Genomic DNA, 27385 nt, shown 5'->3' on the forward strand with positions numbered 1-27385 from the left:
CAGAAACAAAAACCCTAAACTTTAAGCTTTTATGAATATCCAGGGGAAGACATTTTGTTCATTTAAGATGAGATCAGGACTCGGATCGGCCGATAATGAATATTAAAAGATTGGTATCAGATCAGTGGGCAAAACAACTCGATCGAGACGTCCCTACTTGTTGCACAGCAAAATCTCAGCATGTCTGTGTGTAGGCAGAGTTACCTTGCACCCACTGGCTGCTGGTGGTAATGGTGAAATGCTCTCCAAAATTTGACTGAAAAACACTGGTGCTCCGGGCCTCTGAGGAGGCCTTGGTCCCTGTAAAACACACACACCACATTGTTTAAATACTATTAGTCATGTAAGATGAAATCACAACAATGGTCCACTTTGATCATGTTCCATTAAAATGTCATTTCTAAATTGTTTCCTACCTTGATAGACAGCATGATCCTCCACAACGGAAGAGGCATCGCCTTTTTTCACGATAAAGGTCCAGGGGTGCCTGCAGAGGAAGAGATGAAGAAAGGAGAGAGAAAATAGGTGGTAAATTGGATAGATGAAACAAGTAGTGAGGTGTGGAAGGGCAGGGGATGGGGGAGAAAAGAGATACAGGAAGACGACAGAGAGAAAAGGCACAGGAAAGATGTGGCGAATAAGAAATGAAGCGACAAGTGGAAAAAAGAGGAGGGGGAGAGGACACAGAGAGAGAGGGAGAAGCAGCAGAACAGCAGGTGAAGAGTGAGGGACATCTACATTAGGCTGCACACGCACGCTCACCCATGCACACACACACACACGCAGCATGACACTTGCCAGTACACACACACACATAGGGTGACATTATATTTCTAATAATGTTAACATAAAGAGTGAGAGGCTGACATGCACAAGTGGGAAGCCTGGGTAATTAAAGCTTTCCAAGCAGGCATCATTCAGGTAATGCCATGCTAGCTGTCAGACAGAACCAGCGGTAGCTCTGTGTATGTGTGTGACTCAATGTCTAAGACGTCAATGAACGGATGTGAGTGGTTGTATGTGGGCAGTCAGGAAAGAGAATTGTGTGTAAACTGTGCAAGGTTCAGGACGGAGGTTTGACATGGCTGGAGGCTTTTGGCATACGGTGCTGCTGTTTCACTCTCTCCTAATTCAGTTCAACTTCAGTTTGTTGTGGAATTTATTGCACTTTTAACTTGAAAGGTTATTGGAAAATAATAATGACTATGACTAAGACTAAGAAGCCATCATCCAACATTCAACTTAGTTACACAATGACACCATGGCTTGTATCCAAATATCCCAAAACTTACGACTGCATCTGAGTGCATTCCCAGCAACATCAGAGGTGTGTTGCTGCTGTGTTTCTCCATGCTGCCAGCCGCACCGCTGTGACAGCTGCGGTAAACATATGCAAATTACATCACTGAGAATGTATTGCAGAGGCTACACTGTCTCATAAATTCCAGCTTATTAAAATGTCTCAGGGTGCGCCGCAAATTACACAGCATCTCTCTCCTGATGACACTAGTGTTGGCCTGTTTGGCAATAGTGTGAGGACAGCAGGCGACAAGAGTCATTAGGCAGGAATCCCTCTGTCGCCCCACCACTGCTTCCATCCATTTAGTTTGTCCTCCACAGCATCCACAACCATGCAGCAGAGTGCAAATTGCAAAAGGAATGTTAACTTGCGCTCTGTCCACAAGTCATTTATGAAACCCTCTCAGTGTTTCCTGCGGTTTGTCTGCAGCATTACGTTTCATAACACCCCATGGCTCAGAAACTAATCACGGAGCCTATACTGCCAAGATTCACCAGCATCTTCTCTCGGGCCGACACCAAGGCTACCGATATTGAAACTGACAAGCATTGTGCAAAACATATTCAGAAAAGCTTGTTCTTTACTTTGCAAAGTCACCTATCCAAAAGTCCTGCATCGGTATTTTGTGAAAACCAAAAGCATTTGTCCACTCTGATACTCCTAATGTCAGAAACTTTTAGACATCCCGTTTTGTTTTGTCTTTCTTTTTTGTTTGGTTTTTTTTAATCATGACATCGGTTTCCATTTCTGTGTATTCATGACAAATCCACAATGCCAGGCTGAGTTTCCCCCAAACCACCTTCAGCAGAATGAGATACAGCACAACTAATGTACACACAAAGGGAATACAGGAATGCTATAGCGTTCCTCAACAATTAGGGTGTGTGTGTATGTTTGGAGGCCTGTATATAAATATGGACCACGCTTCCCCACTTCCTCGCACTGGCCAAACTGACGCTATTTTCTCGAGGTTATCTTGCGAGTTTGGAGCCAGAGTCTACGCAGTATAGTCCGAGGGTGGAGCCACGCGGAGCTGTGTCTTCGATGACCTGCCCACACTTCCACCTGACTCACACTTTTAGTTTGATTAATACTGCTCTCTGCTCCACTGTCTTACGGGACCGCTTCGCGGAGCGGTTGGCATGGCAACCTGTAGTCATGATGGTGTCACATCCTGTTTATATAGCATCAAATGCCTAACCAAAACGAAACATATCAGAAAAATTTACAAAAATGGACGCATTACATTAACTATCTAAAATGACTAAAATCATCCTTGGATTTTTTTTATTTGACGTGTATTTTTGGCCCAAGTACCATCTACTAACATGGAGGGGGTGGAGATTATGACCCATAACTGTAGTCAGCCACCAGGGGGAGCTCTACTTGCTTTGGCTTCACTTTCACCTCTACGGTTTGTACATGCACACAAACCATTTTTTTACATCAGCATCAAACAGCAGACAAACACTGACTATACATTCAGCAGTGGAAAGACATTTTTCTCAGGAGTTGTTGCAGACTAAGCCGAATCTGATGTAAGCTTAATGACTGGTAACGTGTGTTCAGATTTACAAACCTCTCAACCCTATGTCCTTAAACTTAACCAAAGGTAGGTTGAACCTACATTAAAAGTATTTGACTCCCTCCTGACTTTTTATATTTTTATGTTAATCTAATATTAAACTGCATCAGATCTTCAAACTAAAATGAATATATTCATTAATTCATCCATCTTCTGTCATTAGGCAAGAGGTGGGGTACACCCTGGACATGTCTCCAGTCTATCTCAGGGCTAACAAAGAGAGACAGACAACCATTCACACTCACATGCACACCTACGGCCAATTTAGAATCGCCAATGAACCTAACCAGCATGTCTTTGAACGGTGGTGAGAGATGGTGGTAAGAGAACAAATATATGTTAATATAAGACAGAGGCAACCTCAGTAAAACAGGTGATGCAAATCTATTTATTAAGGAAAAATGTTCTGCAACACGAAAAAAAAGTACATGCCATCCTGAACTTAATTGCTAGTTAGCAGCAAAGAAAGCAAAAAACATTTCTGGTAACTGCAGATCAGTCTCTGACATTGCTGTGGTTGAATGCTGACCCACTCCTCTTTGAAGTTCTGCTTTAATGCATCCACATGGATGAGTCTGCAAACATGACCTGCTCTTTCCAGTCCCATTACAGCATCTCAGCGGTGTTTCGAGCCTGGACTTTGACTCGGCCACTGAGGTCAGAGGTGGATTACTCTTGTGTTTGGGCCTATTGTCTTGCTTTGTATCCCAGTTGTGCTTGACCTTTAACTTCACAGACTAATGACCTGACATTCTCCCTCAGGATTTTCTGGTAGAGAGAAGAATTCATGTTTTATCTAATTACTGCAAGCTGATGTGAAGCAGCAAAACATCTCGTATGTAACAGGATGCTCTTGCAGGAATTTCGGAAAGTCTGACACTTCAGGGCAAGCTTTGCTATTGTTCCATGTCGTCTCTGATTTTAGATAATGTCTCTCACTGTGGGTGTATAACCCTTCCAAGATTGTTGTATTTCAAACTCCTTCTTACTCATATTTTCTGTAAGTTCTCTTGATTTTGGAATAGTGTGCTGCTCGTATGATCTGTTATCCAACTTCTGCTTTTTTAAGTGATGATTTGAGATGACATCAGGATGTGCCTGGGACGATCTAGTCCACCTGAGACCAGTTATCAGTGATGTGTTATTTTTCTAAATTTAGAAAACTTGGCAAATATGTGTTCATACATTCTAAGCCAGTGAATCACTTCTGTTTCAATAAATACAAAAAAAAGTGACTTCAAGAGAGTTTTCATTACTACAACTACAAAGGGAAAACCCTGTCTGTGGAATCAAAGAGCTGCATTTTGTAGGCCAACCACTACAGTGCAAATTTTTTTGTTTGTTTTTCAGATGTTACACTGGAGATGGTTTATTGAAAATCATTAAGAACCAAAGGGTCCCAAAAAGCTGCAGGGATTAATTAGAAAAAGACAGCTATTCACTGCGATTCACCCGGGGTTGTAACATTTTCTCATTAATTCATAGCAATCAATTAAAAGAGTGCTCCAGTGCTGGGAGCTTCAAGAACGCATTATCATTCCAGACAATGGTGTCAGCTGAATACCTTTCTGTTGCAAGAAATGAGCAGAGAAGTCGCACTCATTGGTGTGAGTGGAAAAGAGTAACTAAGAATCATAGTCACACCTGGTTCATCTATTTCTTATGTATTTTGATTATGAATGTGTTGTCAGAGGCTATTTTTAATTTTTTTTTTATTTCAATTATTTATTTATTTGGTTTCTTACCGAAATCCCAGACTGCTAATGTGCTGGCTGCCTAGCCTGGAGAGGCTATTCTTGGCTGAGTCTTCCAGGTTGTTGGAGCCCTCGTCATTGACCACCATAGCCAGTATGAGCCCCGCCTCCACTTCCTCGACATACTTTGCAAGGCGACGACTCTCATTCTTACTGCGGTATGTGTCAAACCTGTGGGAGAGAAGGGAGTTTAACAGAGGGAGACAAGAACGAAACTAAGGCATCATTTAGTATGATTACATGCACGCTAGTGTTCAAGTATTATGCCGTATGTTGCACATCTAAACAGTTCGTTTGGATATTCCAAGTTAGCCCTCATTCTGATTGCAGCATTTTTACATGGCTATTTTAGTTTTACGAGACCTCTTTGGACTTACTCTATACAGCGCACTGAGAATATGTGTCACACAGCTACATGCATGTTAACAGTCAGCTCTGTGTGTGGCTTGCAAACAAACCAGCCAACCGTTAGCAATGCAGGGGGGAGAGATGCATGTCCAAAAGAAAATATTTCTGGTTGTGAAGAGGAACACACCTACTGCTTCCTATATCCGATATGATCTACTGCACTACTGCAGGCAAACCAAATGTGCAAAACTGCTCAAGTTAACACAGCCAGGTTTAAAAATGAAGGCAAATATTTACCTAATATCTTAAAAAAATATATATATATATTGGTTGCATTGAGAATTCCTCACAAAATTCAACTGAAATAATGAATGAAATAAATTGTTGTTTTATTCCATTATGTTTTTTGCTTGCTTCTGGAATGAACAACAGGTAAAAAAAATAGGAATAATATATAGTATAACATATAGAACAATAAAATTTGAAATAACATGAGCAATTAAACATGACAGGATATTAAGTATATCGTCGATTTGTAAATGTAATATCCCTATATGAAACAATGCCAGAGCAATTAGAGCCACATTTGTCTCTTTCATTACAGCTCTTCATTACAAGCTTATGAGATGTCAGCCACCTGATCATTTCTACTCTAATTAAGTCTCAGCATTGTTCGGCAGCCGAGGCACAGCCTCTGTGTTCAAGGATACCCTCACCTGTCATCATGCAGCACCTCTCCGGTCTTGGGGTCAATTATGTGGATAATGATGCCTCGGTTCCCCCAGCTTCTCTGGAATAGGTAGTTGTTTTGGTTGCTTTCTCCAGAGTGCAGGGTCTTGTTGAGGAACGTCCACGACAGTTTCTTTTGTCCGTGAATCTCTAGTGTCCCTCCTGTCCCCACGCCAATGTACTTCCTCCCAAAGTAGCTGTGTTCCTCATCGCTATCATCCATTCTAAGAACAGTGTAAGAGAATTGTAAATATTTTAATGATATGACGTTCTATAAGTGACATTTGAGATCTTGTACACAGTCTGGCCAAAAAAAAAAAAAAAAAAAGTCTCCACCTGGATTTAAGTAAGCAAATAGGTACGAGCCTTATTAATGCTCTCATTTCTTAAATAACCATGTTGAAAGACACATCCCGTGGTCGTAGAAAAGATGTCAGTCTGTTTGAGAAAGGTCAAGTCATTGGCATGCATCAAGCGGAGAAAATATCTAAGGAGATTGTAGAAACTACTAAAGTTGGGTTAAGAACTGACCAACGCATTATTAAAAACTGGAAGGATAGTGGAGAACCATCGTCTTCCAGGAAGAAAAATCCTGATTGATCGTGACTGGTGATTGCTTAAACGTTTGGTGAAATCAAATGGAAGAAAAACAAAAGTAGAACTCAGGGCTATGTTTAATAGCCCTGATAATAGCCCTATGTAAGAGCATTTCAACATGTACAATGTGAAGGGAACTCAAGGGATTGGGACTGAACAGCTGTGTAGTCTTAAGAAAACCACTAATCAGTGAGGCTAACTGGAAGAAAAGGCTTCAATTTGCTAGGGAGCAGAAAGATTGGACTCTGGAGCAATGGAAGAAGGTCATGTGGTCTGATGAGTCCAGATGTACCCTGTTCCAGAGTGATGGGGGCATCAGGGTAAGAAGAGAGGCAGATGAAGTGATGCTCCCATCATGCCTAGAGTCTGGTGTACAAGCCTGTGGGGGCAGTGCTATGATATGGGGTTGCTGCAGTTGCTCAGGTCTAGGTTCAGCAACATTATGTGTCCAAATAATGAGGTCAGATGACTACCTGAATATACTGAAGGACCAGGTTATTCCATCAATGGATTTTTTCTTCTTCCCATATTCCAAGGTGACAATGCCAGGATTCATGGGGCTCAGATTGTGAAAGAGTGGTTCAGGGAGCATGAGACATTATTTTCACACATGGATTGGCCACCACAGAGTCCAGACCTTAACCCCATTGACAATCTTTGGGATGTGCTGGAGAAGGCTTTGAGCAGTGGTCAGACTCTCCCATCATCAATACAAGATCTTGGTGAAAAATGAATGCAACACTGGATGGAAATAAATCTTGTGACATTGCAGAAGCTTATCGAAACAATACCAGAGTGAATGCGTGCTGTAATCAAAGCTAAAGGTGGTCCAACGAAATATTAGAGTGTGTGACCTTTTTTTTGGTGGCGACTTTTTTTTTTAGTTTTTTTAGTGTATGTTACTGTTTGTACTTTTAAATACATGCAGGAGTTGTCACACACAGTCTAGCTACACATTACAAAAACAGACATGTAAATATCACAAACCACCACTGAGAGGTTTTATTCAATGAGAAAATGTTAACAAACAGTGTGTTTTTATTAAAATTAAAATTAGGGTTATAAATGTGATAAAGACAAAAGACTGAAAAACACTGTGACTTCCATGTGCTGGCTGTTGCACTTAGCTATAAAGACCATTGATTTCTGATGATGTGAGTCTTTAACTCAAAGTGTACAGCCATGCTACAGCGGCTTTGTGAGGCTGTACTGAGTCATATAGGTGTATTAGGCTGAATGTGTTTGTATGTTAACATGCTCATAATAATAGTGATGTTAAGCAACATGTCAACATTGATATTGTGATATTTGTGGTTTAAATGGAATTGAATTTAAAGTTAACTAATTTAATTAAGTAAACTGTGGAAATAAACATGGTTCAATTAGTCACTACAATGGAGTTTCTAAACCTAGAGAGACTATGTGTCGCTAACCATGCTAAATCAGTGAACAACTATATTAACATCATTAAAAAACGCTCAGTAAGTTTCCTAAAACAGCAGCAGGTTGGCATGCAGTGTTGTGTATGCGTTCATATTTTTGTGAACTGTTAACTGAACGCATCATTTTTCTGAATGAGTGTAGACATGAGTTTTGCTGAGTCTGGAGGGAAATAACGTTGTTCACTTCCGTTCAGGAAAAAAAAAAGCTGGTGCAGCTGAAAGAGAAGATGCTGATCCACGCAAACAGTTGTTTCCTAGTCTATACAGTCAATGGTTATTCAAAAAAGCAGTATTCAAAAAAATATGACGGATGAGTAGGTCAGTCAGAGATTCTATTGAACAGGAATAGCTCAAAGCTGCTCATTTAAAAAAATAAATAAATAGATAAAAATGAACGTTAACTGTTCATTTTGGAGTCTATGAACTTAGTTCAAAATAAATAAATGTGAACTATGAACTTGAACTAGTTCACTTTAATCTGTGCGAACTGAACTTTGAACTAGTTCTTGTTTAGTGTAAACGCACACAACACTGGTGACATGTGAGATTGAGTCAACAGTAACGAGAGTGTTATTTATAATAGGAATGGAACACAGAACAGCAGAATAAAACCTGACCCAGGTCTGCTTCATGGTCTTGAATCTGGGACATTTCATTCACTGAGCAACAAATAAAACTTGTTCCAGGATGAATGCTGAAAAAAAATCTGAATAGAATAAAATCTCCATACTGAGCTACTTCATGATTGTTAACCAAGAAAGATTTCTGAGTGCCTAACTGTAGATAATCACTCGAGTGAATGAGGAAGGAGTCTGGCCATACCTTTATTATAGATGCTTTGTACTGACTTTGATGGAAAAAAAAAAAAGAGTCCAAGAACTCCAAGTTTACTCCTCACCTACCACCTATAAGTCATATATTTTAAGAGTATTTTATGTATTTATAACATAGGTTGATTGTTTGTTCTTTGATAGAAATATCTAATCAATCAAGCTGCATAACATTCAGACACTGACCAGATGGATGTAATAGACAGGCCAGTAGGGTTTTAAAACATCAGCCTCACACTGATCTTTAATCTACAGTATATTCATGCGTGTTCACAACATGAAACTACCTTCCAAACAGGGAGATGGTGAGGTTGCCTCTATAGGGACAGTCTGGGCTTCCAATGTGCAGTTCCCCGTTGTTCCCAATCAGAATGTGTTTTGTCCGGAGCAGTATGGGCCGGTTGGTGTCAGCAATCACCAGCTTTCCTACAGGGGAGAGAGGGTGGGTGGGTGAGTGATGAGGCCTCCTGGCAGTTTTTTCATGCCCCGCTGCCCTCAGACACCTCCTGTCTTCCTACCATTTATGGCCCTGGGCTCAGGCTGCCCACACAAACACACACACAGATGAATCTTGCCAGCCGGCTCGCTTACCGGGTCTGCAATCCGATGATTCCAGCTCAGTAGCGAAATGGTGAATAGCTGGTGAACATCAAACCTCGCCTCTATGGACTACTCCTCTCGAAAATGACCACGTCTTTGCTTTCAGCACAATTACTTTACAAATAATATTACTCCATTTACAAAATGCACTAAAAAACAATGTTTTCACTTCACTTGTAATTAACTTCTGTCAGCTGTTAAACCACTCACAGTAATATGGCCCTGTACACTGTGCTTTTAAGAGAACTATCAAAGAATAGGAGCACAGATGGGGATACTGCTGATTGTAATAGCCCATCATACACACTGTAATATTATAGAATCAGGGATAGCTATGAGCAAACTGTACAGTATATGAACGCAGGTCAACAACATTAAGCACTCACTACTTAGAGACTACTATGGTGAAAGAACTACTAGGAAACCTCACATAAGCCCATTAGCTGGGAATCTCTCTTTTTTTTTTATCATAAATTATGATATCATGATCTGGTTGATGTCTTTTTTACATCCAGACTTAATAACTGTTGACTGTTGTTTACAGGTCATGGCCGATGCTAACAGCTTACTGAAAGTACTCAAGTGTCTCTGATGCTGCAGCTAAAATTTGAATTAAGACGTTTAATTAAGACATCGTACCAATTTCATCGTTCTCTCATTGGCTTCTAGGAGTCCCAGCTCAGATCTTATGCTGCTTATGGTGATACACAAGACGACCCTTCATACCTGATTTCAAACTTTATAATTCATGCGTGCTCCACACTCTCCTAATACACTCTCATACCCCAGAGTTAAAAATAAGTCTGTGGGCTGCATGGCCTTTGCACAGCATGCCCCTTTACTTCTGAACAATCTGATATATTAGTCATTCTGACTGTGCTGAGACCTTTATATCTAAACTATTCTTTGATTTATTTAGACTGTTTACCTGTTAAAATTATTTCTCTGGTGGGCCTCTCTCTGTCTCAATACATCTATTAGGTCCAGTTCGAACACCTGCGTCTCTCTAAACCTGTTTATTGTGTTATTTCTCAAGCATATCAGTCTTCGAGCTGTGAGTATTTCTGTGTCATTTCTTCCCTCCCTAATTTCACTTGCAATCTCTCCCTTGGACTTCTTTCTCCAGTGGCTATGTGCCCTGGCACCCTATTATACTCAGAAATATAGGAGATACTTAAGATACTGTACTTTAAAGCAAGAGGGACACAGGATGGGTTTGTCTAGCATACCTCCATTGAGAATCTCAATGGAGTGGACTGTAGCTGAGGTTGTGAGAAGGACCTTCCTGCCATAACCGATTGTAACACGGTGGTCTTCACTGTGCCCTGGCATCCATGGCTGCAGTCCTGGTTCTTTATCTGGACACACTGTAGGAGACACAAAATGCACAGCATATTTCAGCTTGTAATACATACAGAAAATGGAATGTGATAACATATACACCAATCAGGCATAACATTATGACCTACTGCTACCTAACTAACTATTCTCTGCTAGGTCTCCCTTTTGCAGCCAAAACAGTTCTGACTCATCAGAGAATGGACATGGGCGTTCTGAGGGTGTCGACAGAATGTTTTTAGTAGGGGCCTTTGGGTCCTATGGGTTGCTCCTCTCATACTTACTGTGCCTCTGTGGATCATCCCACAGATACTTGATCAGTTTGGGATCTAGTGAATTTGGAGGACAGGTCAACACCTTGTGCTGTTCTTCATGTTTTTTGAGTTGTTCCTAAACTGTTTTTGTGTGTGTGTCAGGCTGCATCCTGCTGGGGATGGCTGCTGCCATCAAGGAGTGTCATTGCTACGGGGTGGGGGTGCCTGGTCTGGACTAGGTGGGTGCTACATGTCTAAGTAACATCCACATGAATGACAGGTCCAAAAGTTTCCCAACACAACAGTGAATTGTCACAAGATGGTCGATGTTATTTACTTCTCCTGTCAGTAGTTTTAATGTTGTGGTTGATCGGCGTATTTACTGCACCTGACTGGGTATATTAGACTAGAGAATTAGTCCATTTCATAATTTATAGTTCCACATTTCACAGAGAAACACAACATAAATTGTGCAGCATGCATGTGATAAGCTTATTGTTCAAGATCAAACCAGTGATCTAATGTTGTTGGCTTGGGAAGTGTAGCCACATTTCAGATGTCTGAGTTGTAATCTGTTACATCAAAGAATCCTCTAAAAGGATTTCCATTAACTAACTGTTCATAGAATTCACATGATACATTTGTTCACAAAAAGAAAGAAGAAAGAATGTATACAACCCTAGCAGAGTGTTGTTACTGGATGTCTATCCCAGCTTTCCTCCTACAACCGTCCATAAATCTACCTTGTGACCTATTACATGGGAGCCAAATGAAATTTTATTTTTCTCCACTTCTTACATAACTGCTTTGGTCACTTATTTGCGTGTTTAAGTGACTGCACCAACAACCAAGGCACACTAAAAAAAGTTCTCAGAGAAAGAACAAGGAATCAGCCTGTAAGGCCAGGCTTTTTCACTTTTTTAAAAAACTGCTTTTACTATTGCAGTGAATACTCAGGAAGTGCCGGAAGAGCAAATAAACTGAAGATGTTGTTTACAGGAGAGCAACAAATGAAATGGAATAGAATTGTGGCCATGAGTCCCCTCTTTGCTCCCCGTGGCCTTCGCCGTATCAACAGAAAATCTTGTCGCAACCCTGCAGTTCCTGTGATGTGACGGAATCAAAGGAACTGATGAAAAGCACTCTAACGTCCAGAATAAATGAAACCCTGCCAACACAATTAATCTGTGGTAGCCTTTATCAGGCTTCATTGCCACAGTTACAGAAGATTTCGGTTACATTGCTTTTACAGGACAAATCTGAAATGAAGAACTCTCAGAGGGGTTTAAGGAGAATATGCCTGTGGGTATCAGGATAAAAAGCAGGTTTGTGTCAGTTCCTCGAGATTGTGATTATTACTCTTCATTCAACATTCAACAATTAGAGGAAAATGCTTCATGGAGGCAGGGGGAAAAAACAAGAGGGGGTTGACATATCCAGGTATTCACATTTATAAACAGAATACGATGGCTAACTTGTCACCTTGAACTGAAATCGACAGGTTGGTACATATTTTCATGAGGCGGAACAGAAAATCACTGCTCTTTAACATACATTCTCCAGCAATCCATTAATTATCACGCACTGATAAAATCAGCAGTCTTACCAGCGAAGGTTTCTCAAAGACGAAATCACGGATAAGATCTTTTTCATTCCTTACCACTCTCATTTTCTCAGCTTCCTAACTATCTAAATGAGGATAAAATAGCTCACAAGGTTATTGGATTGCTCACTCAGGAGTAAGAGTGAGTGATAAACCCATTTCGTTTGTGTCTGTAACTATCGGGATAGCACTGAGAGACTGTGTGTAAATGTCCCGTCCCACCAATAGTTTTAATCTATTGCTCTCTGGTTTGTGTGTTGGTTACCTCATCTCCCCGCCATCTAATGGATCCATCAATGGCATTGACTGGCCAGGGACCTGAATTGTCAAGTAAATTTCCCAGAGGGCTAACACAGATTGATAGGCAGTGACATGCAATCAGCTGGTTTCTAGTGTCTGTAAATGACAGCTGTTTGGCTCTGCACAGCTCAGATTGTTTGTGGAGGAGTGTGTCTACAGCCCTGAGCTAAGAGTCTAAGATAATATCCTCCCCGTCCCATTTTCAGTATTTAACTATCTGTCTTAGTGTGATGAGTCTGGTGACAACAAAGCATGCCTCTGCCTCTGTTCATAGATGGTCTCAAGAGTAGACTCTATGGTCATCTGCTGACTCTTAGTCATTGCCCTATTACAGCTTTTGTGCTCATACAAGCTTTGGTCTGGTGTTCACAGGCAGGTGGTGTCTATTTCTGGGGTTTATTTAGTCCTACAGATATAAAAATGTCCCACCACTCCAATGATCAAACTGAATTTTGAAACCAGACCTGACTAGTCTTCCCTCTTCTCTATCTTCAGCCGCTTTCATTTTAGCAGAATGCAAATTGATGCCCACTCGGTGAAAAGTGGACTCATTTCCAGGTTCCCACCTTTTCCAAACACTGAAAGACGCAGACATAAAAACGGAAACGCTTACACTTGCAGTATACGGCACAAAATTCCTCATCAGCACCTGTTCACACACACATTTCTGAGTAAGCGTCTGAAGTCAGTCCTTGAAGATCTGTGTCTGCCAAGGGTTCAGCAGCTGGGAGTATTAAACTGCTGAACGTGCTGCTTCGCTTTGCTAAAAAAAAAAACTTAATCTAACAACACAATGAACTATGTCTGAACTTCATCAGAAAACTGCCAACCCAGGGAGAAATACACCACAAAAACAAATATACCAGAATAAGCCTTACACCTGGTTTCTTCATGGCTAATTACAGGTGCAGACAGGATAATGACAGAGTGTAACGGAGCAAAGATACTTTAAAGAAACCTGCTGCATTATTGTCTTTGGTTTACACTGTTTACACTCTGGTGTGTTTCGGCTTGTTCTTGCCTTGATTAGAATGGATCAGTCCAAAACCACTAGGCCACATAGTTGGGACCTGGTACATTCCACTGTTACATGATTAAATCAACATGTTGAACTCTGCTTAGATGAAGGGGACAATGAATCCTTAAAAATGTCAGAGGAAGCCATGTCAACCAGTTTCATGAGCTATTACAATGTTCACATAGCGTACTCCTAAGATTGTTTAATATTATCATGAGGTACATAAGAACTAGAGTTTAGATTTTGGAAAGACTTAAGAGCTCTTAATCAAAAGCATTCACCTTTAAAATAAAAGACCTTATAAAGCCTACACTGTAACACATTACAGCCCCGTTAAGTTATTTTCTTCTCCTTTACTCCAATAGTCGTGGCAAGTGTTTGATATTGAACTCAATTAAATACGTTTTCAAAACTTAAAGTAATCCATTGTCTTGACTTCTTGTGAGTTTTGTCTGTGTGGTCAGTGTTCATTTAACTTATGTCTTTAAGTTTTGAGTTGAAAAAATTGATGGAGCAGGAGGAGGGTGATATGATATGAATACTGGGAAACATAGAGGCTGCTGCCATTTTCCCATTTTTTAATTAGAGAGAACTATTACTATAACATGGTGATACCTTTGAAACAAGGCTCTACAATGAGGATTAAACCATGGTATGACGACGTCAGCTAGAATATTGGCACCTTAAGCATAATGGAGGGGTGGATTTTAGAAGTCGTTTCCCTACCAGGAATGAATACCAAAGAGGTTGTTTTTGGTGCATCAAATTTTAATGTCCTCCCCCCTAAGTGGCCTAAAAGACATTAAGTGAGGGCATTGTTTCAAATGTCAGTACCAACTTTTGTACATCTCATCAATATATTTTAAAATAAATGAAACATTTTTGGACAAATGAGAAGTGAGTTGAATCTGTCTTAAGTTGAGGTAAACTTTAGTGCTCTCGACTTTAAATGGCAAGTTACCTTAATGAATGTGAGTTGAAATAGTGAGGAATTCTGAGTTCATTTGACAAGGTAAAAATAAATAAATAAAATGAGTTTTCTTCAGTGTATAATGTAACCTAATAAGTTGTTTTAACCCATGGTATCAAGTTGAAATAATCATTAGCTATAACTTGAGTTGAAACAGAGGTTTTCTTCAAGTTGACTTTAGTTGGCAGCAGGTCTTGGTAGCAAGTTTTGTTTCTAAATTTTACTGATTTGGATGTATTACTGTACACTTGAATCGGACAGTGGGGCAGAAATGAAATGCAGAGAGAATCCAAAATTCTACCTGAATGAATCTAGATCCATGCAGGGAACTAACTACTATCCTACTAAAGGATGAATACACAAGTTGTGTGTTATCATTGCGTTTTATTTATTTCCTTTTTGAAAATAAAAGCGTTATTCTGCTGTTTCATTTTACTAGTGTACACTTATTTACCCTTATTTTGAGCTTTGTGCTGTTCATAAAAACGACAACACAGTGAGGGAACTAAAATCACATTCATCCGGACTATCATCATCGACACCATCTTCACCATCAGTCACCGTTGGACAATGGACTGATGTCACATACATTTGGTAATCATCTGAAACCATAGCAGAACTTTTTTTTTTTTCCCATTATTTTGCAATTTTCATTTACTATTTCCAAATTAACGAGTGCAAGGACATCGACTGTATGGGATTCCATTTGCTTTTGTGATTCTTTCTTGATGCATTCTGTTTGCTTTTCGACAGCCCAATTTTCACATGACAGGGGTCATTAAACTTTAATTTGATACTTTTCCAAAGCAAATCAAACACCCCACAGACAGCAGCTTTAGCCGTGGTGTTTATAGCCACATTAGTGGCAAGGCTCTATAGCATGGCATGCCTCTGTGAATGTCATTTGGAGGATAATTACAACTGCTATTTTAAACAGAAAGTTTGGTTATTATTTAAATATCTCTTTCTCAAAAGAGTTTTCTCCAATCTATTGTTTGGGTTTTTTTTTCATCTAGTAAATGTTTTGGCAGACAGGGATTGACATTACATAGTAAAGTGTATGCACAGTGTAAGTTCATATTACTAGTGCAACTGCATCTACATATGTACTAAAAAGGGTGACTGATGAAGAAATGACTGCATCAGAATTATTTTGCCTTCTCTCAATGTATGTCTGTCTCTCTACTATACTGCTATATGCAGTTTATGAGCCAGGGTGCAAAGTTGGTCAGAGTTGTACTTGTTGTCTTACATCTCTCTGCCAAGTCTTGGCATGTATTGAAGTCATCACAATCACCTTGTCTGCCAACTGTTTCCTAGAAAGACTTATGTAAATAAGGTGCAGTCTGATCCTGGTATTACTAGGTAAAATAGACGACTTTATCTAGAAAAGAGCAGCAAGACGTAAAGCTCAGCCCTCAGATAAAAACTATGCATCTTAAATATGTTCTTAGAAAAACAAGCTTGTATTACGTTGGCTGAAATGCATGCCTAATTTAAATAACACATTAAAGTGCAGCAAAGGTGAGTCAGTTTCCTAAACCTGTAAATGAGCAGGTAATCCAATTTATTACAAGAGGTAAAAGTCACTTTGCCTGAGGGCCACACATTGACATTAATTCATACAAAAAATCTCGTATTATTACTTCCACTTATACACCATTACTATAATGTCACTGAATTCTGCTGTGTTTGAGGTTTTCATTCATATGCAGCCCCAATACTAAACCTCCAATAAAAAGCCAATCTGTCTCAGACTGGGAAGCGCTTGTGGTGGTGATTTAAAAGGTTTTTTTTTTCTGTTTGCAGTCACAATAAAGAGTTGCAATAAAAAGCAGCACAAAGAAAGAAGCGGAGTAAGAGTACGTGCTCACTTTAAAGTTAAATAACTCTAACGCCTTGAGCACTGCTACACAAACACACACATACACACACAGAGAGCAGGGCCAGGATCAGTTGTGGCCTTGCTTAGCTAGGTGCCTATCTGCATGGCTGCCACGAGATGAAGAATTATATTTTTAAACAGGACATGCATACATTTCAATGCGCAGTTTGATGTGCATCCTTGATTATCGAATTCAGGGTTGTACTGACTTAGTGCTGCTGTCCATTTCAATAGAGGGAAACAGCACCTCTCTCGCTCCATTTGATCTGTTCATTAACAGCGCATTAGTTGTAATATACCTAAACTGTCACTGTAGGTGTCTAACCATTGCTGATTTCAGTATAACCCTTGTTTTATGTCACAAACTACATGTGTTGCACTTTTGTTTAGCTTTAATTACCCTTCCTTTTCATGGATAAATCTGCTAACTACCCGTGACGGTACCCATGACTGTGCTGCACCACCATCAACAAGTTTGCTGTCGATTGGACCATCTTCAGCCACATCACAGACAACGATGAGACCGCCTACAGAGAGGAGGTTAAAGCACTGACCAAGCTGGAGCCATACATCCTCTCCTGAATGTCGGCAAAACTAACAAGATGGATGTCTACAACAGGAGGCAACAGGGAAGCGGACACTCACCTATCCACACTGGAGATGCTGAAGTTGATAGGGTCAGCAGTTTTAAATTTCTCAGTGTGCACATCAAAGAGGACTTGTCCTGGTCACCACACACCGACACTGTGGTCAGGAGAGCTTGCCAGAGGAAGTTTGGCATGAACACTTAACATCATCACAAACTTCTGCAGGTGTACCATCGAGAGCCTGCTGATGGGCTGACACTCAGCATGGTACGGGAACTGTTCCACTCAAAGCCAGCCGTACAGAGGGTGGTGGAAAAGGCACGGTGCATCACTTGAAACAGTCCCCTATCCATCCAGGACATTTATCAAAAACAGTGCCTACGGATGGCACACAGCATAATCAGGAACCACAGCCACCCAGCGAGCAGACTGTTCTCCTTGTTATTTTCTGGCAGACTTTACAGGAGCCTGGCTGCAGGCACCAAAAGACTGAAGGACAGCTTCTACCACCAGGCTATCAGACTCCTCAACTCAGAATAGACTATTCTCTGGACACTGAACATAATCCCTGTCTGCTGGTACACTACAAAGTGCAATATGACTGACACTTCCACTTGACACCTTTCTAAATATGCTGCAAATTCTGTAATTTCTGTACTTACATTTTAATGTTATACTGTTGTTTGTTTTTTGCTCTTACTATTTATGCCTGAGTTGACCAGTTCTCTCTTCTGCAACATTTCATTGCACTGTTAACCCTGTGTCAATCCGAATAAATCTGAAACTGAATCTAACCAGGGGATGTTTGATGAAGTGTGTGTGCGTGAGTTTGTGTAGCAATGCTGCTGTGTGGCTTGATTGTGTTGTTAAAATCACGTTGTCTATCACGAGACAATGTGAACACTTGGTGGTTAGCTTCTCAGTCACCTAGAAGATCACTCCAGTAGTTACAAAAACATAATGGCACATTCTCTGGAACGGAGCAATGTCTCTGACATTTTCTAACCAATAATTTTGACTATTAGTGCTTTCTGCAGTTCATAGTAAAGATGAAAAGCTCTCAGATTTCCAGGAAGTGGTTCTTGAGTTAAGTTTTGGTTTGTCAAGCTATTCATTCCTAGGCGATAAATAAACATTTATAAAACATTTGCAAAATTTCATTTTCCAAAGGACATACCTCTGTATTCTACCTACAAGCACTCTCAATCAGTCAGAGGGCTAGAAATCTGTAGTATGAACACTTAGCATTCAGGGTGTTTCAAGGACTAATCCATCATAATTCCTGACAGCTGCCGTTGTTTGCATATGGTCCAGATGTTACATGTTTGAGTGCACTTCACTGCAGATTTTTGACAGTCATAGGACAAACACAAAGTAACAAACAAAGTGACAAATGCGATGGAGAATGGACTGGAGAGCCAAAAATATGCAGTCATCAGCCAGTGGTAGTGCTTGTCTTAATAATCAGTATCAACTGGGACACACTGCGTCCTATTAATGAATAGCCCTGACACTGACGCTGGCATACTCGTATCCAAAACCAACAATGAATGTTAGCTACAAGGTGCCTTAAATAGAAATTAACCTGCTAATCAGACAAAACAAGAATTACATCTATGCAAATATACTCTACATGTCCAGCTTGCTTGTGCATATACACATACCATAGTAGCATGAAATATTACTTGGGCAGGATACTGATCAATCCTATGTATTTTTGAAGCAGCCTATGTCTGTAAAGGTTAGCCTGGTGTGCCAGGTTCATGTCATTGAGCATGATCAGAAAAATGCTTCCTGTGTACATGCTGAGAGAATGTACCAGTGTAGATCAAGTTACATAAAACTATATTCATTTTCTTTCTAATCAGATAACTACTCATCAGCAAATGTAATGTTACCCCCATAAACAACCCCAAATCCTACACCAGCAATTTGCATTTCTTGCATTTAACACATGTAGAAAGACGAAACAAAACAGTCACTGTGGTGCAACAAACAAGCAGCTTGGTGGATTTGTGGGTAACAAGGTAAGATTAAACAGTATTTGCCAGCATTACCCATAATTTCATTTGAGGGCGGCTGTGGCTCAGTAGGTAGAGCGGGTTGTCCACGAACCAGAGGGTTAGTGGTTCAATCCCCGGAATGTGCCACATGCTGAAGTGTCCTTGAACAAGACACTGAACCCCCAGTTGCTCCCAGTGTGTGGCACTGGTGTGTGAATGTATGTGTGCTTGTGTGAGTGAATGGGTAGATGTGTCTGTGACTGTAAAGAGCTTTGATAGGTAGAAAAGCGCTATATAAAAGCAAGGCCATTTACCATTTACCATTTGGTTAAAGCAAACCTTGACCACAGTCTCACCCTAAAACCAATTGCAGTTTCCAACAGCTCTGCTTGATGCCACCAATTCCTACACACTGAACATTTAGCTCCCAGTAAGATAGTAAACTAACTGACAAAATGTCAAGGCAACAGAACACTGCTGGAATTATTAACAGCACTGTTTCAAAGGACAATCAAAAATTGATTTGAAGGTCAGTATTCTGAAAAATGGATGTTTGATCATTTTTTTCGAGTTTCGCTTTTCTTGTTATTTGATCAAAATTTTATGCTAGACTCTAATAACTGACGGGAGGTATTAATCCTACTTTATACTTGTATATCATGTCAATGTCAGATAAGAAACAAAATAAGCCTTAGCTCTACTCACCTGCTTGGATGCTGGGGAGCAGCAGAGCTGCCACAAACACGACACATGTCTTCATCTCGCTCAGCCTGCCCCTGACCAACTTCACACCTGAGGCCTTCAAAGGATGCTTCAGACCTCCCAGTGGACTTGAGAAGGGGTTTCGGAGTATGAAGTGCCGAGTTCACAGAGGGGGGCCACCAAAGGCACCTACAACATCACATTAAAATGCAGAGACTCAATAAGTCATGTACAAATAGGCAATTCTAAAGGACTCCCCGATGTGCAAACATAGCAGGGAGTCTGTACCATTTCTGGACAGCTATGTCACACTGTGGAGGAGTCTTCCAGAACATTGATTTTAATGGTTTTAGCTTTCAAAGACATAATGATGGTAGATATTTCTATCGTATGGACTCTAGGGTAATATACACTTAATCTCAATCTTTACGTTATGTTGCTAAAATATACAGCATTGAAAAGAAGAGATAAAAATCAAAATACTTTGTTCTTATTTTGATATTTTTCCCTTGCTTCCCTTGGACACAGTGCAGATTCAGATTTTTTCAGCAGTGTTACCTGCAACAAATCCCTCAGATTTTACGCTGAGTGCTGTGGTAATGGGTTAATCTGGATTGAACAAGCTTCAGTATAGTAATACCATAAAACATTTATAGTCAGCTTGCAATGCTTCACAAGATTGTTTAATTTGTAACTAAATTTTTCTCAACTTTCTCATAATAATTTTAGCAACATTTCAACATTTGGATTGTCATTTTACAGTTTTGAATTAAATCACACCTGAGTCTCACTAGAAACTAGAAAAATGTTAGGACAGATAAACAAGAAATAGCACAAATATCGTCAACAAGTACAACGCTGCCTTTGCATTCTCAGATGTCCAAACAGGGGCAGTAACACTACTACTCTGTAAATTATCTGGTCTGAGAGGAAAGACAGGCAGAACCGACCGATTCTTCCTGGCCGTCGCTACTGCACATACATTTGAAAAATGACCTCTTATTTTTTTAATTATAGTCTTCACAATGTTTAGTGGAGATTCTTTATTGGAAGGTAGTTCTGCTTTGTGGAGATACTCATACCATGACATGACCCCCAGGAAAAATTGCTGAGTTGCTGTAAACTGTTCCGCATTGCATGCTGGCTTTGATTAGATTTAATTAGCTCATGCTGCCATGTGGAGAGCACAGTGAGAGTTTGTGGGCATAAAGGAACACTGTACTAATTAATCATCATTTATTTTATCATGTAATTAACTTGCTGCTTGACTATGGGAGACAGAGTTAGTGGGAGATTCTTACAGCCCTATTAACCATGTGTGAATTGACACGCTGTTCAAACCTAATAGGCTAGATACTTCTTTGAGTTTGTTTGCAATATATTTGGCTGCTTATGCTGCTTTCTATGTTTCAGATAAACTGACAGGTGAAGTAAATAACATTGATCATCTTGTGACAATTCAATTCAATTCAATGTTCTGCTGGGAAAATTTTGTACCTGGCATTCATGCGGATGTTACTTAGACATGTACCACCCACCTAGACCAGACCAGGCACCCCCACTACATAGCAATGACACTTTTTGATGGCAGGATCCATACGGCAGATATCTGTGCAGATGTTTCTATTTATGAATGCAACTTTGTGCATATACTCCCCATTCCTCTTGACTGTTTCTCTGTGTATGTAAACACTCGCAGGTCACACCTGTATAATTGTTGTTGGTAAACCTTTCTTCCAGGAAGTCTCTTCTTATTATTAGTATCATATTGTTATCTTATGTAGCAGCAGATTAGATCCTTGAGCTGCAGACTCCACGTCTCTTTGCTGGCAACGAGCCGGTTTTGTTAAATATGAGACTTATGGTTGGCGCAGTTCTGGATTTCATGACTAAACCAGCAAAGTTCCCTTGTGGAAATCACTCTGTGTATTAAATCCTGGTTTGTAATCTTGTGTTTACAGAGGAATTGTTGTGACACAGCAATTTACTGCAGTTTCATCCTGCAGTAAACTGGCATCCAGGAAAAATCAAGGCAGTTTATTTATCAGAAATGTTGTTGCTTAGACACTGTAGAAGGATGATTGCTGTCAACACTTCTACAATGAATTCAGAACATAATTGAGTCGACATTTGTAAAGTTGTTCATATGAGAGCTTTGAGAAAAAAATTACAAAGGCCTCAGCAACAGAATTCTACTATTCGACTGCATCATGGGAAGTTAGTATGAGGTGCCACATGTCACTTGTCAGTGTGGACATGTAAAAGTCACTGAAACATAGGATTTCCAGTGGTCAGGTAATTAGCCATGTTTATTAAGGTGATCCAAACTGCTTTATTTGGTGTAACAGAAATGAAATGTCAGATAAAATCTTTCACTACTCAACAAAAACAGGGTGATGGACATGTGCAGTTGACAGTCTGGTTTGCCATTTTCCTAAGCTTCTGGTTCAACTGAACTGATCCTAATATGAAATGAAAGCCAAACCCACAAAAATAAAACGCAATAAACATAGCATGATGTCTCTGTCTCTAAAATCTTGTTTTGGATAAAATTAGAAACCCAAACCTGACTTTCAGTTATGGAAGAATCCAACTGTAGTGCACATATGGCCATAGAATAAAACACACTTCAAATATCTCAGTTGTTTTGAACCATCAAATATGATGCAATTTGTCAGACCCACTGTAGATGTGTGGATTTATGGATGGAAAATAAGTATAGTGTACGCTGTCGGGGCCTTTTATGTGATTTCACAGTGAACTTTCCCTGCAGTGATTGTTGGGCTGCACTTATTACTGAGACAGTGAGATTTAAATTCTCGAAATTCCTAGAGGAACTAGATTAACCCACACATCTGGTAGTGTGAAAGCAAAGATGAGAGTGATTACAGAGCTGTAGCATGTAGTCCCGTTGATGCATTATACCCATGACCATCTCATGAGGGGGAGATGGTCACATGGTGTCTTCTGGGGGAGCATGGCAGGCTAACAGTCTGACATGCACCCTCAGGACACTCCATTGGAGAGAGCTTCCATGTTGCTGAAAGACAACATATCTTGAAACTGAAAGATGAGATTGATTCCAGCTATGTAACAGCAACTGAACTTCAAGCACTGAATTACATTGGTATTCTGGAGACTGTTCTACCTCCACAGATTGAATTTGACTGGACCAAGTGGTCAGTTCAGAATGCAACAAGAGAAAAGGGATTACAATGCATGACACAACTTTATATGTGAGGAACTGGGATATGTGAAACTCACTAGCCATAAACATTAACATCTGTTTGGACATTTCGCTTGAAGCAGCATGAGCTGACATTATAGGTTGGCGCAAACTGGTGGAAAGATGACCAGTTCTATATCACAGTGGCAATGTCCTGCTTGTGTTTACTATTAGTCAGATTAAGACGCAAGCATTTGAACAGATTTTGTAAAAGTAATTTTTAGAGGCTCCTGTTGATGTCAATTTTTTGTTGTTTTTGTTGTTTTAGATTATGGGTACTGAAGATGTTAGTCTATCGTCTGTCCTCGGCAACTGACACTTACTTGACGTACATTGATGGATTGATGGATGGCCAGTCTGAGATCTCCCCATGCGTGGGCGGTCAAACGTGTGAGCTGCTGTAAAACTGCTGTGAAGTGTGCTAAGTAGGTAGCTTTACAATTTATATCGACTAAAGAAGGGGTATAAAGATGAGTGGGAGTGCTGGACTAATTAAGAAACCAGTGCAATGCAAGTCATCAGAGTAAGTGACCAAATGTAGTGAATTGCGTATAGATATAGAATACACATTATACATGGGTTGCCTGCTTCATAAGCATTCCTGTTTCCAAGATATGAAATTGCTATGAATAGCTGGCTTACAGTATGTTTCCAATGTTCATGATGACATCTACGAGATTACAAATTAGCCCATAGACTATAGAGAGTCTTTGCCACACATCATCAAACAATGAGAATCATGTGTTTTTTACTTGGGCTCCACCTTACTTGCATTACCATCTTAACCACATTATGAATGGATTACTGGTATGAACATAGCCACTGATTCCTGGATGAGAGAAAAATGTTCTCCCACCAGGAGAGGATTGCATAAAGCAAACTTAAGCAAGGATGATTTTAGCTTCAACACTAATAGGTTTGCATTCCGAATTCGTGCCCAGAAGTTTTCAGCTGTTATGGAGTTCAGCTAAGGTTTTTCTTATTTGCCAATGACTGAGCACCCCTGCCTCACCCCGCTGTTTGACATTGTTTTACCCAATCTTCCAAGAATGTTGTGTACTAGTTTGCTGCCATGTGATTCAAACTATGAAATGGTGGAATGACTCACAAAGATCACATATGACACTCGTGTTCACAAAGAACGTGACGTTTTGCCTCTGCCAGTCAAATGCATTCCCGGTGTCTCTCGCAGCCCACACGTGTGAACAAAAGCAGGAGCCACTTCAGTGAAGCATTCATGCATTATTAATAATCACAACCTGTTCTGTCTTGACTTTCTCAAAGTGTTCAAATGGTTTTTCCTGAGGTGAGTTAATGCAGCGCTCGCAGCAGTTCATGATATTTCAGTAGGCCATCTAACATGATATTAGACATTCTGTGAAACAGATAAACAAAAGGCTTGTGTTGTTTCTGTCTGAACTACATATGTAACATTGTTGGTGTTAACCAGTAAACCGATATTTTATTATTCTGACCTAAGTAGAGGAAACCTTAGCTAGCCAACAACAAAAAAACAAAACAAAAAAAACAGCTTGTTTAACTGTTGTATTTGTGGTAGAGCAAAAGAGATCATTAAATAATGAATTCATCCACTGATGCATATGACATTAACAGTAAATACGCTGTTTTGATGAATATATATCATTAATGTAACTACTCACTGGTTTTATCATCCTACTCTCTCTGTAATCAACCTAACAGCAACATAATATAGTTACATAGCACATTTGGTGTTTTTTGAATGTACTTATTTATGTTAATACTGTCAAAAATCTCAATACACCTTCCACAGAATTACTGTCAGTTTCAGTGAACCCTCCTCCAGTGTTAATGAAAAAAACTCCTTCACACATTGAAACCAGAAACAGAAAGCCGATTCAAACGCAACACCTGTTCCGAGTCAGAAATAGCACAAAAAAAAGAGAAAAGTTTCTGCTACCTATCAAAGCAAATTGATCACCACCTTGAAAAATGAATACATGGCTTTGTTCATTTGCCAACTAAAAGGAAGAAAGCATTTCAGTCTTTCAGCAGTGAGGACTGTAGAATTTTATAAAAATAATTTTAAAGTAAGACCGGGGATGGAATATTTTTTTCATGTGCAAAATTTATCCAAATTAAAGCGGAGATAATCACAGTCTGATAGGCAGTAGATTGCAGCCGTTAATCAAAACACTGCCTTTGCTGAAGTGGTCGATGTCTGCTCTGAGGTCTTCCACATCCAGCCCACAGCAAGGGGCTCAAACAGCCAGTAGGGAAGGATAACCTCCCACTTACATCTCCTGCCTTTCACCTTCAGCCCCGAACCAACTGACAGAGAAACTGCACACGTGTGTAGACGTTCATATAGGAGAAAAAGAATGACATTTCTATTAACACATCCCAAAACTATTTCTTCTATTTCTTCATTATAGTGAAGGAAATAAAACAGTAACATTGTAACATCCATTGTAACTTCAGATTTATGTCAGAGGCAACATGCCGAGTTGAAGCCATACGGTGGCTTATGGGCTTCCAGGCCCTGCTGGTTATTGGGCACTTTATGAGCTCGGAGCGCCTGTGAAATTTCACACACACAAACACAAGCTGGCACTTCTCTGACAACACACACACACTTCCTAAAAAATGAACTTGTGAGATAAATTGCCACCTTCCCTGCTGAACCACTCTCGCTGCCACACATACAGCGTCGCAGCCACACACACACATTACATTTAACTTAGGGTGGAGGGCACTTTCAAAGAGTTTTTTTTTTTTATGAGTACCACAATAACATAAACTTACTATTAATCTCTCCATGAAAGTCCATGAATAGTTTGTAATAATATACCTCTAGGGAAGTGCAAAATATTGGGTGGAACTCTGGTAGATGTATTAGCAGCAGCTCTGTTTGAGGTCCAGCTAAACACCGGCCAGATGGAGGTGAAGAAAATCTGCTGACTGACTGATCCACTCACACACACACACTTACTTTTTCCAAGCATTTTTTGACTGAATAAATGTTTTGATTCCTGTCCCGTCTACAGGAAGCCAATCCCATTATGAGCTCGGCAGATTTGATAAGCGTCTGCTGGATTCCATTTACAGGTCCAGTGTGTATGAATTAGCTGAATACCCCTCCCTTTCCAAGCCATGCCACAGAACCTACGGTGGCAGCTATTGCAACGTAAAAATGTAGAGCAAGTGTTTGGATTGTCCGTTCTAGGCTACTCAAGATACGTGGCTACACAACACGGTGTCCCAACAAAGCCAGCATTAAGGTTCACACTATCCCTCGGGGATCCTCTACTACCTGTACAGGACCCCAAACAACCAGGAGTCACTAGTGCAGCAACAAGGACATGATTCCCCCTTAAACATCATAACCAAGAGAAAACTGCTTTCCATTAAGTAGAATTTGTGGGTAGATGCATGTCAGCAATGTGCAAATAAAGCTTAACTGATTTTAATACATAAGGATATTGTTTTGGCAAAATTGTCTGTTAAGTTACAGTTAGTAGTTTGTTCATCCATGAGCGCTAGGAATTGCATTGTTTTAATTGTTCGTATTAGACCATATTCTACCAGCTTTGCTATAATTTGCTACAATGTTAGTAAAGTACACACCAGGTAACTTCATAAACAAAACACAAGCAAACCAGATGGGCGTGCTGACTGATGGTTTATGTTGGAAATATCTGACAGAAACAGAAACATTTTTCATGCAATCTAGCAATGTAGGCTTGTTAACCCATTTTGGGATAACGTTGAAGAACATCACAAGGGCTATGTCTCCTGGGGGACCAGAAGGAACTGCCAAATGTTTAAAAATATGACCTATTGTAACAGCTGCTTGAGTAAACCTCAGATTCTGGAAAAAGATTTGAAGAATCGGATGGCATGTATGTTAGAAACTGTAACATATGAACACAGGTTAGCTAGAATAAATGATGAAGGTGAAACCTTTAAGAGGTCATGGTGATGCTCTTTTGTTTGCAATATGTCTGTTAAATTGCAATGATTTACTTGATGATATTACCAAGGAGGTCACCATATGGCATTTTTTCTTTTCAATTATCGTTGCAATGCCAAATGTGTGGTTACCAGGAGCTGATGGTTTTATTGCGTTTAAGAGCGATGCTGTCAGATTGCTGACATTTGAAAATGAAATCAAAAGTTGAATGACAACTAAGTAGAAATATCCTTTTATAAAGCATACAGTCTAAAACAAAAAAAACACCTGAGCTACATAGTCCTTCTTAGAGCTGCTTTAATGTTTGTTTAGGCTACCAGTCTGTACAGACCAGCTGGAAAATGTACTGGAAAGCTGGAAAT

The 27385-nt window shown here is 40.0% G+C and overlaps 1 protein-coding gene across 2 annotated transcripts in view; it reads right to left on the reverse strand.

Annotated features, from left to right (window-relative positions):
- The window catches only part of cemip (cell migration inducing hyaluronidase 1), a 131108-nt gene that overhangs the window by 49565 nt on the left and 54158 nt on the right, over positions 1 to 27385 (reverse strand). The window contains exons 2-8 of one of the 2 annotated variants that reach the window (XM_084541268.1): positions 19849 to 20034; positions 10415 to 10552; positions 8873 to 9011; positions 5704 to 5940; positions 4631 to 4810; positions 417 to 487; positions 205 to 300 (exon numbers count right to left, since the gene is read on the reverse strand). In XM_084541268.1, the coding sequence (XP_084397394.1) occupies positions 205 to 300; positions 417 to 487; positions 4631 to 4810; positions 5704 to 5940; positions 8873 to 9011; positions 10415 to 10552; positions 19849 to 19903 (916 nt within the window). In that variant the 5' untranslated portion in view covers positions 19904 to 20034. Of the gene's footprint in view, positions 1 to 204; positions 301 to 416; positions 488 to 4630; positions 4811 to 5703; positions 5941 to 8872; positions 9012 to 10414; positions 10740 to 19848; positions 20035 to 27385 lie in introns of those variants that run through there. The other variant, XM_084541267.1, reaches the window with a different exon arrangement.

Source organism: Chelon labrosus (assembly GCF_963514085.1).
Source record: "Chelon labrosus genome assembly, chromosome: 3".
Taxonomy (NCBI): domain Eukaryota; kingdom Metazoa; phylum Chordata; class Actinopteri; order Mugiliformes; family Mugilidae; genus Chelon; species Chelon labrosus.